This window comes from Pristis pectinata, chromosome 6 (assembly GCF_009764475.1).
Source record: "Pristis pectinata isolate sPriPec2 chromosome 6, sPriPec2.1.pri, whole genome shotgun sequence".
Classification (NCBI taxonomy): Eukaryota; Metazoa; Chordata; class Chondrichthyes; order Rhinopristiformes; family Pristidae; genus Pristis; species Pristis pectinata.
Window position 1 is genome coordinate 63,953,763 of NC_067410.1, and position 19,835 is coordinate 63,973,597.

The window sequence follows — 19,835 nt, forward strand, 5'->3', positions numbered from 1 at the left end:
CTCCCGGGAGCAGGCCATGGAGTCATACAGTACGGAAACAGGCCATTCGGCCCAAAGTGTCCATGCCCACCAACTCGCTTAGTCCCATTTGCCTGCATTTGGCTCCTATCCCTCCAAACCATTCCTAAAAATGAACCTGTCCAAGTGTCTTTTAAACATTGTAATTGTACCCGTCTCTACTACTTCCTCTGGCAGCACATTCCACATACCCATCACCCTCGATGAGGAAAGGTTACCACCCTGATCCCCTTTAAATCTCTCCCCTCTCACCTTAAACCTATGCCCTCTAGTTTCAGACGCCCCTACTCTGGGAAAAGGACTGTGACCATTTACCTTATCTTTGCCCTCATGATTTTATAAACCTCAATAAGGTTGCCCCTTAGCCTCCTATGCCGCAGGGAAATAGCCCCAGCATCCTCATTGTTCTGGTTCCTGGAATTTAGACAATTTGAAATATTTTTACACAACAGAACATTGCTGGTAAGCTGCTGGCTCTGTTCTCACAATGACACTAAATGCACTATGTGAAGCTAAGAAACAGAGGAATGAATCTCCCTGCTAGCTTTTGCAAAGCAATTATTAGCTTCTAGAAGGCAGAATAGATTGTGTTATGGGTTCAACAGAGAGACTTTGGTTTCAGCATTCCCACTGGCTGACTTTCTGGTGATTGTGGTACTCCCAACACCCAAATGTCCAAGACGAGTACGTTCAGTTCCATTTAATGGAATGAAGCTGAATTCTTAGCATAGCAGCTATTTGTCCTACCCCACCTACACCCCTCACTATTTATGGAGATAAGATAACAAGGAACTAATCTAAGAAGGCTGTGAACCTGTTTACATAGGTGCTAGAGATTTGGCTGCCTGAAACACTGATTGTTAAACGTGTGACATTTGATGAGACTTCATCTCTTCATGTGTCAAGGAAATCAAGTGATAAAATGGAGATGAAATGCCTTTAGTGGATCAGTGGTGATATTGCATTGAGGAGCAGGATAAAGGGGCTACTCTTGCTTAGATTCTTACAACTTCCTATGTCTATGACATTAATCAGTCCTGTATTGGCCCCTAGCATTGATTTTGGTATAGTTTATTTGATACATAATATTACATATAAAAAGTGTCAGGAAAACCAAAGAACATACAGGAAGTCAGATAAAGGAATTTCCTACCAAAGTAAATTGATATAAACTTCAATTTTTTTTCTCTGGGTCACTCCAGTTACATATGATAGCTTCTGAGTCTCATTGCAACAATGACAACTTACATTTATATAATGCTTTTAATGTAGTAAAATGTTCCAAGATACTTTTTGGGCTCAATCTTGTCATTTCTAATTATAGTCTGAAGCTTATCATTGCTGTTCATCCATGAAGCCCTTGAGGTGTTAATACTGCAAGAAATGATATTGATGTTCCATCTAATCATCAATAATTTTAATAGTGGCCCAGCTAAGTTGACATTTCCCAACTTCAGCCAACAGATTCCAAACTGGAACAGCTCTCCTCATTCTCGCAGCTTTCCACGTATGCTCCCAAGGGTCAAAACAAAGTTGCTTCAATTGTTACATACAATGGTAGGACATAAGAAATGCAAAGGAACTGTTCAATTCCATCTGATGCTGTACAGATAGTGAGAGTCATATGTATGGCCTCTCTATATGTACAGTGCACTTAGCTTAAAGGAAATATTTCATTCTATCCTCGTGGTGTACAACTGGATTGAAGACAGCTCTTGTACAATATACAGAAAACAAAAGGGATACTAGATAGTTTATATGTCACAGTGATGACACCTGTATATGTACACTAACTGCAGAGGAATGATTTAAGTCTGCTGGTAATATATATCTTGCCCCTGAATGCCAATTCCTGTACAGTTACATACAAAGCAGGTTCAAAAAACTTAAGATCAAAAAGAACTATAGATGCTAGAAATCTGAGACAAATACAGAAAAATTGCTGGAAATGACAGATCAGGCAGCACCTAAGAGAAAGAGATTTAATATTTAAGGTTGAAGACCCTTCATCAGAATTGGGAAAGAGAAAAATGCAGAGAAGGCGGGAGAGCAATGGATAGGACACAGGGAATATCTGTGCGTGGGTGAGGCCAGTAAAATGGGCAGATGGGGGCTATTAAATGGTGTCTGTGTTATGTGTTGTGGGACATGTCCAGCAAGTCAGGCTGTACAAATGGAGAGAAAAAAAAACTGAGCCAATATCATGGATGGATGGCTTACTGCAGGAATGGCCAGTCCTGATACAGGCAGAGAAGGTGAGTTACCTAAAGTTGGAGAATTGGATAGTGAGTCCTGCAGGCTGAAATGCAATTAGATGAAAAATAAGTTGTTCCTTCAAGCTTGTGTTGGGTCTTGTAACAGTACAGAAGGCCACAGACAGATAGGTCAGAGTGAGAGTGGGATGAAGAATTAAAGTGGCAGAGAACCATAAGCTCAGTGTCACTCCTGGGGATTGAGTGCAAGTGTTCTGCAAACTGATGACCCAACTTGTGACTGGTCTCTGCAACTCAGAGACCAACTGTGAACACCATATGCAGTGCACTAGATTTAAAGAAATGCAAGTGAATCATTGCTTCATCTGGAAAGACTGTCAGGGTCCCTTAATGATGGGAACAAAAGAGGTGAAAGGATAGATATTTTGCATCTCCTGCAGTTGTATGGGAATGCGTCATAAGACAAGAAAGTAGTGGGGATGGAAAAGCTGACTGAGAAGTTGCAAAGGGAACTTCCCTTTGAAATTCTGATGGTGGTATCTTGTTGGAGGTGGGAGAAATGATCTGTGAAGGATGATCTGTTGAAAGTGGAGGCTGGTAAAGTGGAAGGTGATGACCAAGGGAACTCTGTCCTTATTCTGTCCAGGAGGAGAGAGTGTGAGGGCAGAATTGTGGGAAATAGATGGGATCTGATTAAGGGCTTGGTCCACTATGGTAGATGGGAAACCATGGCTCAGGATGAAGAAAGATTTTTCAGAGGCACCTGTTTGGAAAATACATATCTGTTCTTCGATGATACAAGTCATGGATTTGTTTAAGGTACTCTGAGATGTTTTATAAGCTGAGTGTAGAGATGCAAATTGATCAATGTCAAATTTCACACATCCAAGACAGGCCATTATATAATGAGATGACACTACGCTTTCGTAGCTTGGACTTAACTGCATAGTTTGGACTTATCAGCATGGAGGAAGTTTAAGTCCAAACCAGGCAGTAAAGTGACAAGGATTGGAAATCGTCTTAGTTCCCAATTTTTTTCATCTTTTGTTCAAATATAGAAGCATTGTTTTAAGCGATTTTATCATCCAATCTTTAGTAGATGTGGCCATAGGGATGTGATGCATTCTACATCAGATGTGTACATGGGTTGTAGTGCATTCTATAGCAGGTATGGTTGAGGGTTAGTGGTGCAGACTGCAGTAGTGTGCAGAAGGATTTTATCTTTAATCTGATCTGTAGAATATGCAGATATGTGCCCCTTCTGTAATGAGTTCAGCTGAGCCACTTTCTCGGGTCATGATGAACATTGTTCTTGGGTGATGATGAGCATTGTTCATGGCTATGATGAGCATCCTTCATCGGTCACTAGTTTGGTAGTTTTGGACCACATGAGTTGCATGGCCCCAATTCTGTCAGGATCCTGGACATGGTAAACCTGAAACTAGAGATAGTGGGAGAAAATGAACATTCAAGGTACTTTTTGGCTCACCATGTGAAAATGACAGCAAATACAAAGGACATCTACAGCTCTTGATTCTGGCTAAATGGCCAGAAGGCCTGTGAACTATCATTTTGGATGGTAAGGATGAGTATCCAGAGTCCTTCTCTGACACGCATTTGTTTTAAACCCTTTGTATAATGTCCTATTATTAAAAGAGATAAAAGTACATATGACATCCCATGGCCATGGCAAAATAAACATGTAACCAAAGAAGGAGACACTTGCAAGGGTGAAATAAAGTTGGTAAAATAGGTAATATGTAAATGGGCCTTAAAGAAGGAGAGAGAATTAGAGACCAGGAGTATTTGAGGGAAAGATGGAGACACTGAGTGGCTGAAGGCACAGATACCAGTGGTGATGTAAAGGGAGTGGATAAAAGGCTGAATCAGAGCAAAGAGTTCCAGTGGCAGACGTTACAGAGAGGAAAGGACAATGGCTGAATAAAAATATGTGAATTTTAAATCTGAGGTGGCAGTGTGCAGCAAAACATTCTGTGTCAGCTGGGATAAGTGATGGGTGAATGTATTTTAGTTCATGTTCAGTAGAAGGTTGGATGAAGTTATGGAAAGTGGAGGATGAGAGATCCAACCAGGAAAGGATGGGAGTTGTAACTTCAACAATAAGGTGTAGATGAGGAGTATCAGAAGTGAAAAGCCATACAGTGGAACACAATGAATCCCGGAAATTCAAAACTGTCCACCAAATAAACTCATCAGCTTTATAACACAGACTTCAATGTCTGCAGCCCTCTCAGGACAAACAGTGAACAAATGACATACTAATACCTTCTGGATCTTGCTACAAGCATTTTTATTATTATTGCAATGTTTGTTTCAAGATCCAGCTCGAGATTAGAAACCTATTTGCTATACTATGATGCTGGAGGAACTCAACAGGCCAGGCAGCATCCGTGGAGAAAAGCAGGTGGTCAATGTTTCAGGTCGGGACCATTCTTCAGGACTGAAGATGGGAAAAGGGGAAGCCCAATATATAGGAGGGAAAAGCAGAGCAGTGATAGGTGGACAAAAGAGGGGAGGTGGGTTTGGCACAAGGTGGTGATAGGTAGATGCAGATAAGAGACAGTGATAGGCAGGTGAGGGGGAGAAGGTGAGAGCAGATCCACTGGGGGATGGGTCAACGGTAAGGATGGGTAGAAAAAAGAGAGATAGTCTAGGAAAGGGAAGAAAAGAAGAGGCATAGTGGGTGTGGAGAGGGTGGGGGTTACTTAAATTGGGAGAATTCAATGTTCATGCCGTTAGGCTGCAAGGTTTCAAGATGGAAAATGAGGTGCTGTTCCTCCAGTTTGCACTTGGAATTCTGGCAGTGGAGGAGGCCGAGGACTGACATACCTGTGATAATGTGGGAGGGGGGGTTGAAATGACTGGCAACGGGGAGATGCAGATCACAGTTACGGACGGAGTGCAGGAGTACTGCAAAATGGTCACCTAGTCTGTGTTTAGTCTCACCAATGTAGAGGAGGCCATACTTGGAGCACCGAATGCAGTAGATGATATTAAGGGAGATGCAGGTGAATCTCTGTTTCACCCTAAAGGACTGTTTGGGTCCCTGGATGGAGGTGATGGAGGTGGTGTAGGGGCAGGTGTTGCACCTATGGCGGGGGCAGTTGAAAGTTTCTGGGGTGGGAGTGGGATGGGTGGGGGGGAGGAGTGAACTAGGGAGTCACGGAGAGAGCGGTCCCTGTGAAAGGCAGAGAGGGATGGGGAGGGGAAGATATGCTTGGTGGTGGGGTCCCGTTGGAGATGGCGGAAGTGGCGGAGAATGGTGTGTTGGATATGTAGGCTAGTAGGATGAAATGTGAGGACAAGGGGGACCCTTTCCCTGTTGGGTCTGGGAGGTGTGGGGGTGAGAGCAGAGGTGCGGGAAATGGCAGAGGTGCAGGTGTAAGCTCTCTCGACCACAGTAGAGGGGAAACCATAGTTAGTAAGGAAGTTGGACATCTTGGATGTCCTGGAATGTAAAGTCTCATCATGGGGGTAGATGCAGCGGAGGCGGAGAAATTGAGAAAAAGGGATAGTGTCCTTGCAAGAGTCAGGGTGGAAGGAGCTGTATCCTTGTACCTGGACACTATCCTGTCCCCCTTTGTCCAATCCCTTCCTACCTACGTCTATGACACATCACACACTCTCTAACTCTGCCATAGCTTTAAGTTCTCCGACAAGCACAACCTCATCTTCACCATGGATGTCCAGTCCCTTTACACCTCCATTCCCCAACATGACGGCCTCACTGCCCTTCGCTTCTTTCTTGACCAAAGACAGAACCAGTCCCCTTCCACTAACACTCTCCTCCACCTGGCTGAACCTGTCCTCACCCTGAAGACCTGGACTTTCGATTCCTGTCACTTTCTACAGACTAAGGGCGTAGCCATGGGCACTCGCGTGGGCCCCAGCTATACCTGTCTCTTCATTTGCTCCATTGAACAGTCTCTGTTCCAAGGCTACTCCAGCCACATTCCTCAACTCTTTCTCCACTATATCGACGATTGCATTGGTGCCACCTCTTGCACCCAGGAACTTGGCAGTTTCATAAATTTTCACACAAATTTTCACTCTTCTCGCCAATTCACTTGGACTATCTCTGACACCTCTCTCTCCTTCCTTGATCTTTCCATCTCCATCTCAGGTGATTCCTTATCCACTGACTTCTTCTACAAACCCACTGATGCCCACAGTTACCTCAGTTACAGCTCCACCCACCCTGTTTCCCTTGCAAGGACGCTATCACTTTTTCTCAATTTCTCCGCTTCCATCGCATCTGCTCCCATGATGAGACTTTCCCTTCCAGGACACCCGAGATGTCCAACTTCATTACTAACTATGGTTTACCCCCTACTGTGGCCAAGAGAGCTCGCACCTGCATCTCTGCCATTTCCCACACCTCTGCTCTCACCCCCACACCTCCCAGACCCAACAGGGATAGGGTCCCCCTTGTCCTCATATTTCATCCTACTAGCCTACGTATCCAACACATCATTCTCCACCACTTCTGCCATCACCGAGGGGACCACCAAGCATATCTTCCCCGCTCCACTCCTTTGATTTTCGCAGAGACTGCTTTCTCCGTGACTCCCTCGTTCACTCCTCCCCCCCCCCCCCCAACCCTTCCCGCTCCCACCCCAGGAACTTTCCACTGCCCCCGCCATAGGTGCAACACCTTCCTCGACACCACCTCCATCACCTCTATCGAGGGACCCAAACAGTCCTTTCAGGTGAGATAGAGATTTACCTGCACCTCCCTTAATATCATCTACTGCATTCAGTGCTCCAAGTGTGGCCTCCTTTACATTGGCGAGAGCAAACGTAGACCAGGTGACCGTTTCGCAGAACACCTGTGCTTCATCCCTAACCTCGATCTGCATCTCCCTGTTGCAGTCACTTCAACTCCCCCTCCCACACTATCACAGATAGGTCAGTCCTCGGCCTCCTCCACTGCCAGGAGAATTCCAAGTGCAAACTGGAGGAACAGCACCTCATTTTCCATCTTGAAACCTTGCAGCCTAACAGCATGAACATTGAAATTCTCCCAATTTAAGTAACCCCCACCCCCTCCACACCCACCATGCCTCTTCTTTTCTTCCCTTTCCAAGCCTATCTCTCGTTTTTCTACCCATCCTTACCGTTGACCCATCCCCCAGTGGATCTGATCTCACTTTCTCCCTGCACCTGCCTATCCACTGTCTCTCATCTGCATCTACCTATCACACCTTGTGCCCACCCCACCTCCCCTCTTTTGTCCACCTATCACTGCTCTGCTTTTCCCTCCCATATATTGGGCTTCCCCTTTTCCTATCTTCAGTTCTGAAGAAGGGTCCTGACCCGAAACGTTGACCGCCTGCTTTTCTCCACGGATGCTGCCTGGCCTGCTGAGTTCCTCCAGCATCATAGTGTGTTTCATCTAGATTCCAGCATCTGCAGTCCTTTGCTTCTCTCCTATTTGCTGTAGCTAAGTGAGTGGGGAAGAAGTATAGAGGAAAAGGGTATGGTTGGGAGAATAATTAACAACCCTTATCGGTCATGCAGAGCTCAGGCAGATAGGGCAGTTATAAAATTGCAAAGGTTGGTTACCCAACAGAATTCTACATTCTGCACTTCTCAAACTGTTCTTCTGAATTGGCAGAAATGACACCCTGTCCAAAGCTGGCAGGGTTCTTCTTTACATGTACACTGTCCTGATTTTGTTATGTGGACCCCAACTGCAGCTTTAAATTGAGGACTGAGTAGGGAAGTTCAAACCATCTGCACACATCCTTGAACAAATGTTAATGCAGGACTAACTAATTCTTAAAATTGTGCTTCAAGTATAGTTCAATCTACATCACTGGTTGCAATATGAACATCTCTCACAAAACACTTTCCAAACCCGCTGTCCATGTACTGGAAATCATGAAGCATTCTGAACCTTCTGACATCGATCACGAATGATACAGTGCAGAAAGAGGGTATTCAGGCTATTGTGCTGTACCAGCTCATTGAATGATCCATGAATAGCTGAAAATTGCTTTTTCCCTAGCCCTGTCTACCTTTCTACTTTTAAGAGTATTAATAGAAATTGCTTCCATCACCCTTCAGGCAGTACACTTATTTTTAATCCACATAAGGAAATATAAACTGATGTATATCCTTGCTAGGTTGCAGCTCCCTAAACCTAAATCAAGGTCTGACCAAGTTTCCTTTCCATTTGTATTGTGTAATTCCTTTGGTATATAAACCAACATTCCATTAGTGTTTTGGATTATGTTTTAAACCTAGCATAATTAATTTTCTGCTTGGACTCCTAAACTTCTTTTCTCCTCTACACTTCCTAATTCCTCAATATCTAAAAACTACTCTGATTTATCTGGGTCCAGGATGGAAAACCTTACATATTAACCTTCATTTGCCACAACTTTTTGCACGCACTTAATCTGCAAACCCAGATATATAACTTTCTATTCTTTCATACTGAAAAGTATAATGAAAAATTGAGGCTCCACACAAATAAACATCACCTTTCACATCCTGCTATTTTCCAACGATAATTATTTTTCTGTGAAAATAAACAGACCAAGATAATGACACTGGCAAATTAGAGGTCCTTAAATGAGCCACTGAGACCGTTCCTAAAACAATTAAGACCGTATTTTAAAAGGTATTTCTGGGATCTGGAAGTGCAATAATAACTTCATGCATTTTTTAACCAGCACTCTCAATGAATTAAAAATGCAAAGTAGATAAGTCCAAGCAAAATTTAGTGACGAAAATTAAATGGCTATTCTTTTCTGTACCAGGCCTCCACTTTACCTGCCCTGGGAATGCACAGATGGAATTTTACCCAGTTTAAGGCTGTGCTGCACCTAACCTGGGTAGAGTGGAAGGAGTTTTATTCTATACCCGGCCTTGCTACCTCTAATCTGCAAGATCTTTGACAAAGCATGCATGTTGATTAGAGACACAAGAACACAGATGTTGAAATCTGGAGCAACAAACAAGAAGCTGGAGGAACTCAGCAGGTCAGGCAGCATCTGTGGAGGGAAATGGACAGTCAATATTTCGGCTCGAGACCTTCATCCGGACTGGTCAACATAACAGTCCAGATGAAGGGTCTTGATCAGAAACATCAACTGTACATTTCCCTCCACAGATGCTGCCTGATCCGCTGAGTTCCTCCACCTTCATGCATGTTGATTAGTCAGTCAAACTGCCATATTCTCTCCTCAGTTTTTTCAGAGGCTTACCTTGTTCAGAATAATGTCAAAATAAGCTGTATTCCAGTAAAGACCCTCAGCATCCTGGATTTGCAGCAACATCTTAACGTAACTATCAATGTGTCGGGTCTGCGTGGGGAGGAGGTGGGTCAAATGTATCTGGAGGCATTTCTCAGGGAAGCTAGCAAACTCTTCCACCTTCTTGTAGACTGTTTGAAAATCAAACTGTGGCTGATAATCTTCATGGAAAATGTTGATCTCATGTACAAAGTAGTTGGGGAGATTCCTGAGCACAAGGCACCGCAGCAACACCACCAAAATCCGATAAACAGATGACTCCAGGTCTACCCAGTCTTCTGAAGATGGAAAAAACTTCATGGCCCAGAGTAGCACCATCTGGTAAAATTGAACATATAGATGGTAACCAGAAAGTGATTCACCTAGGATTGCTACCATTTACTGAATCCAGAACAAGTCGTTGACAAGCATGGAGTTCCAATAGGCTTGCTGTTCTTTACTCAAAGAAGATGAATGGCTGCAAGATGTCCCTCATTCTCTCACTTAGATGGTCCACATTTAGATAGACACCCAATAGCAAATAGTATGTACACTTCCTCTCATTGGCAGTGCTAGCAGACTCAGCAATTCTGCTCACAGCCTTTTCCACCAACCGTCTTATGCTCAGAGACTAGGATTTCAGATGCTTAATTGGCAATAGACCAACAAGGTACCATCAGGGATCCCTGGTCATTGTAATTATCCTGAGAGTCCTATGTACCATCTGAGTTCTCCCATTGTTTGCAGCCAAATAATACTTACTCAGGCCATCCATCAACTTGAGTATATTTTTGACTTTGTTAGTTGGTTGTCCCTGATAATGCCTCTGCAATTTGTACTGTGGATTGCACACTTAGTGTTTTTATAGTAAGTCGAATGGCCAGAACTTTGCCGCTTCTTTAAATACATTAACATTTTATCCAGTTGCTAGAGCTCTGCTCAGGATGTGCAAGAAGATTTTGAATCAGGATTCCATTGTTCCCTCTTCAGCCTGCTCATCTGAGAATGGGATGGGATGCAAATACTGTTACCAACTGAGTGACTAACTGAGACACAAAACTCTCTGAGGAAATGATTATCAAAGTTTGAGTTTCTTTTTCGGAAAATACACAGGATTGCTTTCTCCTCCATGGTTAGAAACCTGCTGGTCTCTTCACTGGGATCCAGTGGTAAAGGAAATTGCAGTCTGCATTGCAAAGGAAATAACCACGTGAGTTATGTGGTGAAACTAAGGATTTGAAATGGGCCATGCAGCAATACAAGCAGAAAGGAAGTGCACACAAGCCTGTCAATTCTCCAGCTTGTTGCATCAATCTTTGAAATACAGGAATCACATCCAGATCTCCAAGCAAATAAAGACATCAAACAATTTTACATGACAAACACGAGTGACACATTTGGAACTACAGCTGCCATTTTGTATTTAATCTACATTTAATTTAAGCTTTCGATGATTATGATGCATTTTATTTCAAAGAATTCTTATTACAGAATCGATAAGTGCTATGATATGAAGGAGAGCACTCACCTGAAGCTGCTTAAATGTAAGTCCTCTCTTGTGTTTCTCTGGAAGCCAATGATCAGACTTAATTCTGTCCAGAAGGCACAGGCTGTCAAGACGATGCCCTCCATCTGCATCTGCTTCTTCAAGCAACTTCTTAATCGGTCGCTCGAAACAAAATCTGAATTTGAAACACACAATGCCATGGGTTACCTCTGTGGAAACAGCATAGCAGCATAGTCCTTTCCAAGGTAGCAGAGATTGATTTAAAGCCTACTGGGCCTATACAGGCACACAGATGGTACACCGCATGGTTACTCAGTGCAGTTGTAGACGCTCAGTATCATTATTTATAGTGGCATTGAACATCAACACTATTTTTACTAAATGTGATAATGGAAATTACCACTTGTAGATTTCAGCATCACTGTTACTGTTATTCACTGAGAAGTTGGTCGGCATGGACATGATGGGCAGAAAACCCTGTTTCTCTGCTGCACGACTCTACTTTTGGATATCAACACAACTATTACTCGCTATGATATTGGACATCACGTCTAGTGTTACTGTGGAAATGGAAATCAATTCTACTGCTAACTCACTGTAACTTAATGTAGAACATTAAGACTAGGATTACTCATCGTGGTGTTAGACATCAGTCATACTGCTACTCACTGCTGTCACTGTCACATTGGGGTTTTGGAAAGCAAATCTATTGTTATTCACCGTGGAATTGAACAGCAAAACACTATTGTTACTCAATGCAGTATTGGACTTCAAACAAACTGTTTATCTTAATGATAGATTCCATCTGCTACCAAGGCAACAGTTTATAGAACCATAGAACACTACAGCACAGAAAACAGGCCATTCTGCCCTTCTAGTCTGTGCCAAAACTTTATTCCGCAAGTCCCATTTACCTGCACCCAGTACATAACCCTCCAGACCTCTCCCATCCATGTATCTATCCAATTTATTCTTAAAACTTAAGAGTGAGACCAAATTTACCAGATCAGATGGCAGCTTGTTCCACACTCCCACCACTCTTTGAGTGACGAAGTTCCCCCTAATGTTCCCCCTAAACCTTTCCCCTTTCACCCTAAAGCCATGTCCTCTCGTACTTCTCTCTCCTGATCTAGGTGGAAAGAGCCTATTTGCATTGACTCTGTCTATACCCCTCATAATTTTGTAAACCAGACTGACTAGCTGACCGCCATGTCATTTCTGAGATTATCGTCAATTTAGTTCTTTGTCACTTCTTAGATTTACCATACCAAGGGATGTAATCTGATCTTTATAAATGCAAATAACCAAGGAGTACAGAAGGAGAACTACTCAAAGTGGGACATCCTACCTATTAAGATTAACACAATGTCAAAGGCCTGAGGTGACTAATAATGTTAGCAGCATTGATGTCTTTGATTTATGTTCCCTTATTTTTGGCACCTCACTTCAAATCTGTATAACAGTAGATGCCGAATTGTTGGGATTGAGAAAGAACTCATATATTCATGGAAATTCTGTATTTGAACTACTAACCACCGGCCAAAGTCCCGAAGTCTGAAATAACGACATATCGATCACTGTAAATCAGTTGCTCCAATTATAAATGGTCACATTTACCTCCAGTGATAATAAGTTCCATTGCTGATGTCAATGTTCATGAGTGTCGCCTGCTTAATTGACTCTGAAAAGATCTTCTCATTCTGATTTCCATTCCCCAAATATTTCTCCACGGCTCTCCGAACTATTGGAATGATATTAACTCGCAAGGGCTTTATCAAATTTCTTAGAAGCAGTGTTATCCGGGGACCATCAAAATTTAACAAAGAAGCATCCACATCTCCTGTAGAGGCAAGAGGTGTACTGACATGAGAAGTTACACAAAACCAAACAAGTAGAGTCACTATAACAAAGGCCCATGATATCAAGCCATATTACCATGATGAGTTTTTATTATCTAAATACAAGAAATAGAGTTCATCACATTTAAGTATTAAATTATAAGGAAAGATTTAGTAAGTGGATATATTTTGTGGCAAATAGATTTTTATTTTGACAACTTTGATGTAATCCACAAAATGCTGGAAACATTCAAAAGATCAGGCAGTGCCTGTGAAAAGAGAACAGAATATTTCGGGTCAAAGAACCTTTTCAGAGTTAACTCTGTTTCTTTTAGGCAACCCTTCTGACGCTGCTGTGACAAATGTCAGCTGTTACAAATGGAATGATTCCCATGCTAGGAAGTTGGGGCTGTGACAGTGATGCTCACATAGAGAGCAGCGTCCAGGCGAGTGCAGGGTTAAAAGTCACTCCATAGAATATCTGTGATATCGACCTTTGAGACCCTAAGCATACAAATTCATTGCTCATCGGAGAGGTTGAGGTAGAACCCTGGATCTCAGAAAACTTCCTGTGTATGGAGTCAATGCCTATGTGCATTCAGTTGCCTTCTGCTCTGAGGTTGCCCAAGTTGTCAGTGAAGGCTCCATTCAAAAAGTGCTGCCATCAGTATGACCAGCGAGACACCCACTTGCTTCCGAGTTAAATTCTCCCAAAAGCACAAGGTGCTAGTTAGCACCCTCTGAACACTTTGGGAGGTGTGTGAATGGTGTTGAAAGAGCCTTGGAGCTGCCTTCTAAAGTGCCTAGTGATCAGCAGAGTGGCTCTTTAAATGGTGTCCATCAGTGTTTGTTTTCGTAGCTGCCAAGCAGAATTCATTTTCTGGAACTGAGAGCTCCAGTTTATGTCGAGAATGCATCAGGTGCACATCTGTCACAAGGTATAGGTTCCAATTAGAAATACCCAGTGCAGCTTTGTGTTTTACATGTTTCTTCTTGGAATGATCATTAATGCTATTTACTCTGAGTTAAATTGACCTTGAATTAATAGCACTGGAAAAACAGTGGAATAGAACCCAATTTCTAATTTCTACTCACCTAACTTAACAGAATGGACTTTGCTGATGTAATTGAGGCCAGATATTTAGACGGGAAGCATTTGCCTCAAATACTGAAACCAGAAGATACCTCAAAAAAGTGAGATAATTTTACTTTTTGTTGTTTCATTGTTGTCCAGGATGAGCAGCAGTTCCTCTCAGACTTACAATAAAACTTTTGATCTCATCTACCTTCTCCCTATCTCTGATGTTAATTCTCTCCTGATCCTTCTCGCCACCTGATTCCTGATTTCCTGGGACTATTCCTTTGAGTCTACGCCAACCCTCCACCACCTCAAACCCTACTACCTGCTAGATTCATGCAGAAGGCTGATAGATACCATGAGGCAGGTATGTATAGTTATCAAAATCAAAAAAACTGCAGATTTGTAAATCTCAAATAAATACAGAAAATGCTAGAAAAACTCAGCAGGTCAGGTAGCATCTGTGGGAAGAGAAGCTGTCGATGTTTTGAGTCTGTGACTCTTCATCAGCAAAATAACCCCATAAAAACCCAGGCACAGGCAGCATTAGCTAACTAGTAGCATAGTACACTGAAAGTTCAGTGGCGCCATCCTAGGGCAATATGTACTGAACTGAAAGTATACAGTAAATGGCAGGACCCTTAAGACCATTGATGTACAGAGGGATCTTGGGGTCCAAGTCCATAGCTCCCTGAAAGTGGCAAAGCCAGTAAAAAGGGTAGTAAAGAAGGCATATGGCATGCTTCATCGGTCGGGGCATTGTGCATGAGAGTCAAAAAGTCATGTTGCAGTTGTATAAAAATTTGGTTAGGCCATATTTGGAGTATTATGTGTAGTTCTGGTCACTCCCCCCTTACAGTAAGGATGTTTTGGAGAGGGTGCGGAAGAGGTTCACCAGGTTGCTGTCTGGATTAGAGAGCATTAGTTTTAAGGAGAGGTTGGACAAACCTGAATTTTTTTCTCTGGAGCATCAGAGGCTGAGGGAAGACTTGATGGTTTATAAAATTATGAGAGATATTGGTAGGGTAGATAGTCAGAGTCTTTTTCCCAGGATAGAAATGTCAAATACTAGAGGACATAGCTTTAAGGTGGGGGGGGGTGAGCTTTAAAAGATAGGTGAGGGATAAGTTGTTTTACACATAGAGTGGTTGGTGCCTGGAATACGCTGCTAGGGGCAGTGGTGGAAGCAGACATGATAGTCGATAGTCGTATTTAAGAGACATTTAGACAGGCATGTGAACATGCAGGGAATAGAAGGATATGGATCAAGTGCAGGCAGATAGGTATGGTTTAATTTGGCATCATAGTTGGCACATACGTCGTGGGCTAAAGGGCCTGTTCCTGTGCTGTACTGTTCTATGTTCTATGAAGTTTGCCTTGAGCAGCAAAACAAGACTCTTGTGCCTGTCAATACAAGATCTAGGGCAGCAAACAAATAATATTCCAAATCTCCACACTCATGTGCATTAGTGACATAATTTCAGCATCAAGATCCCTGATTCACTGTTATACTTCTAATTACAGGGTGACAGGGGTAGTGTCTTGGTACTTGTGAATGAGTTACCTTCACACTGACTCACTCCTAAGACAACACCCGAAATCCTGCGTAATCCCTTTGCTGCACCCTATGTGAAATTCAGTACAGCTGACTGAGAGGAGAAGAATTTCATTATGTGCAATTTGTTAGAATGGAAAGAGGGCAAAGTTTCTTGTTAGCAGAGTGAAATTCAACAGCCCATCCTTCGTCGTTTTAATTACACCCTGTAAGTGGGTAGGTTGGTAGGAGATGACATAATCCATTGGTTGAAGTAATCCGTTTGGAACTGAATGATGACGTAAAGCTAAAGCACTTAGCAAGTCAGCCAAAAGTTGTGGGGAGGGAGTTGGGGGGGGGCAGGCAGGGGGTGGGGGGGGAGAGAGAGAGAGAGAGAGAGGAGTTGAGTATTGGAAGATGCTCAAGATCAAAAGATTTTAAGTAATGCAGAGTAAGGAAAGGACAAAGAAGAAAGGTCTGCAATAGGGGACAAAAAGGGTTAAATGATAAAAAGGGTGATGATCCTCGGCATCATAGGGTGGTATGGGGGTAACCATGGAAACAAAGCATGCATTCAGAGGAGCTATTACAAAATATCGATTAAAAAGTGGGAGTGCCGGTTAAAATTTAAAATTGTTACAGCTTTACAATCACAGTTCTGTACCGTGCCTGTTGAATAAACAATTATGCTTTTCCTTCAGTTTAGGTTGAGCTTCGTTACTCAGAATGCATTACTTAGTTTTGCAAGGTAATTAAAGGTAAGATGCTTATCTTCAATTGGTAAAGAAATTCAACTTTGGGTTATTTGTTTTAAATGAGATGAATGCTGCTATTAGGTCAACCGCAAAGATCAGAATGCTGATCATAGCTGCCAGTGTTGTGAAAATATGTCTCAGCAGTTAAACCAGTTTTATGAAGTTTCAGCATAAATTACTGACAGCACATTGATTGGTAAACAGTGAGGAAAACTGAAACAGTTCAGTGGAAGGGGCAAACCAGAGAGGGGTATTTGCCACAAAATAAGAATAGGAGTGTAAACTCATTGAACGATTAAAAGCAAAAGAAGGATCTAAGATTACAGACACATCATTCTCTTCTTGTGTTAGTGCAGGTATCTAAAGCTGTTTAGAAAAAGTGCCAGGAACCTTTTCATGAAATGGATCATGGAGTACAACAGTGAAAGGAACTGGTCATACACATGGTTAAAGCATAATTACAATAATGAGTTCTATTGTTACAGAGATTAAGCCATGGCAGGTATATAGTGCAAACTCATCAGAAATGTTGGTGATGGTAAATTAATGATTAATTAAGTATATTTATGGACAGAATTAATTTACTGGCACTATTTCCCCTGCAGCACAAATGGCTAAGAAGAGACATGGTGGATTAAAAAAAATAAGTGGTTTGATTAAGCAAATCCAGTGACATGGAGTCATCAAATTAAAATTGCCACTGAGAATGAGGAGAAGAAAGGGGAAATTTCTTTGCTTATATGGTTGTTCAATCATGTGTAGCTTTGCCAAGGAGTTTTTGAAGCAAATATAATTAAATCTTTCTAATGATAGAAAACATGGAAGAAATACAAACACAAGCTGCTCTAAGTACTCAGCAGGTCAGACGACAGAGTAAATAACCTTTCGCCAGGACCGAAGAAAAGATCATTGACCTGGAATGCTGTTTCTCTCCCTGACCTGTTAGAATGTCCACCATATTCTGCTTTTTATTTCATATCTTCAGTATTTTAGTTTTGTAATAATGAAATAAACAATATTTGAGCAAAGGAGGATACAATGTTATGGGGATAATAAAGGGTACTGTGATTATTCTGGATTGCTGTCAGGATGATGTAATGTTCAGTCGAAACCTACATATCTGTAAATACAGACTGGTTCCATTTTGATAAAACTTTTTTTAACAGCATTCTATAAAAGGAAAGAGCAACCTTTAGATGATGGAGGAAAAGGATGTTTGAAGCTCAAAACCTCAGATCTGGCACAAAACTCATGGTCTCTCAGGCAACAGTGATTCCTGCCCTCCTATATGCTGGACTGTCTACGGAAGGCACATAAAGGCACTTGAAAGATACCATCAACACCGTCTCTGCAAAATCCTCCAAATTCAGTGTCCTCTCCCAGGCATTGGGTCAACATTGCCAGTACAGGGGTCCAAGGTTGGGCAAGCAATGTTGATCCAATGCCTAGCATCAGACTCCTGAAACAGACACTCTATTCAAGCTCTGCCACCAGAGTAAAAGATTCAAGTATATGTACACGAATAAATGCAATAATCCCATTGAATCGTGAGAATCTCTGATCCTGGACAAAGTGACGAAGGGGCATTCATGGTGGTATTGTGAACCTAGAGTCCATGCATTGTGAGCACAAAGAAACCCTACATAAACTGTCGAAGGAGAGTACCATCCGGCAATCAATCCACCACCAATCCCTCAGGTACTTCCCATCCCACACGTGGAAGAATCTGTGGTTCCCACATTGGTTTCATTAGCCACCTCAGAACCCACAAATTTGGAATGGAAGCATGTCATCCTTGATCCAGAGGCTCTGCGTAAGAAGAACTGTAAAGTTGTGAACTTTAGTAGCTTGCGCATGGTACAAAATCAACTACATGAGGCATTCCTAAAGTGGTAAGGATCAGATATACCTGGAAGGCCATGTCACCTACTCTTATACATTTGCTTGTCACTGACAGCCATCGCTTGGAATTTGAGTTTCAGATTGAAAAAAAGAAAAGGGGTGACCCTATTAGAACCTCAAAGCTGATTCAGTAATGAGAGTAAGGAGAATGCTAACCTGTAGTTATGTATCAAAAACCTATTTCATACAGAGATGCTGATGGTTTATGTGACTGTATGAATAATGATGCACAGAGGTGAAGGAGGACATTTAACTCTCTCGACATATTTACAATCAGGTGGTGCAAAGGATAACACAAATTAGATAAGGGATAGTCAAAGGGTGATATACTATTAAACAAAGTATATGTGCACAATGGGGACTCAACATAAGTATGTTAATATTTTATAACTCACTGGGAGATATCCATTATCCTGAGTTTATAAGATCCAAGTGTGGATCATTGCTCCACATACCACTGACAATAGCTACTAAAAACGGTGTACATTATCCAAACCATGGATAGGTCTCCAAGCTGGTCTGAGCCAGTGGCCTTTGCTTTCCTGAAATCTTGTTCACTTATCTGCTCAGTAATACTTCAGGCCAAGTACTCAGCCAGCAAGCTTGTTGTGCAGTTTAAATTAGAAGTGAAAAGCTCCTTACCTGGTTTAAGAAGGAAGTTCTGCTCACAGTAGACAATGGCTCCTTTAAGAAGCTCTTTCAAGATATTTATGATTTTGCCTGGAACAATATGCCCACTGCACTGGGATGATTTGGAAAGCCAGTGGAATATATCACTTCCAAGCCATTTGCTTTCACTTTCCTTTGGAACGGCCAGGTAAACATACCCCTTCCTTGTAAGGGTTTGATGAGTAATTCCATCGATTGTATAGGGGGTGTCGCAGCTCTCTTCAATCCTCAGGGACATATCATTAAACCACAGAGGCACCTCCATGTCCAATTCATCGAACTCTGTCCTGAGAGTATATTCAAAGCAGGCAAGCTCCCTAGAATAGTCCACCTGAAATCTGTTGTCCTGTTGCTGAACCCTGTCAAGTATTGTGAAGAGAATATCTTCACATTTCTGTATTTCAATAACTTTCATGTCCTGGTGGGCTTTTATCCCTAATAAATATCTCTGGTACCAACCCAAACTATCCCTGTTTGACAGCCACATATTGATGGTCTCTTTAAGAATTCCTGCAGTCTTGTGGCTTTTGATAATGCTTCGGCTCCCAACTCATACAGCGAGCCTGTTAAGTTAAAATATAGGAGGGACTTCTTGTGACTCTGGGAGTGGTTTGGGAATGTTGCAGCTCAACCTGAGTACTGTAGTACCTGTAAATTAAGCCCACTCAGTTTATTTTTGCAGACAAGGAGCTGATCAGTAGGGAAAAGCAAAGAATGGGTGCATGCAGAAGGACCTTCAAATTAATGGATAGAAGGAAAAGATTGACCTTTCATCTCCAAAATCCAGACCAGAATGATGGGACCAAATTCTCATACAGTCTGATGTAATAAGGAAAGGGCTAGAGTTTAATCATATATTAACAAGGGAGTTAAAGCATAGCTTTAACCCTCTTGTTAGTGGATTCAAGTTTCTGATTCCAAATTAATCCTGCCTCACAACAAATTGATACTGATTGGTACTCCCTAAAAGGATACTGGAAGCAGATTCAAAGTTTGCAAAAGAGAATTGAATATGTAACTTAAATGAAAATTTGCGTGCTATTAAGAAAGAGAAGCTCA

The 19,835-nt window shown here is 42.1% G+C and overlaps 1 protein-coding gene across 1 annotated transcript; it reads right to left on the reverse strand.

Moving 5' to 3' along the window:
* Positions 1–1,079: 1,079 nt before the first annotated feature.
* LOC127572090 (protein mab-21-like 4) lies at positions 1,080–19,333 on the reverse strand. Its single transcript, XM_052018962.1, has 5 exons — positions 18,750–19,333; positions 12,618–12,840; positions 11,022–11,175; positions 9,467–9,832; positions 1,080–3,672 (listed from the first exon to the last, which is right to left on the reverse strand). Exons 1-5 carry the CDS (start codon positions 19,261–19,263, stop codon positions 3,571–3,573), a joined length of 1,359 nt encoding a protein of 452 aa, XP_051874922.1. The 5' UTR covers positions 19,264–19,333; the 3' UTR covers positions 1,080–3,570.
* Positions 19,334–19,835: the final 502 nt, after the last annotated feature.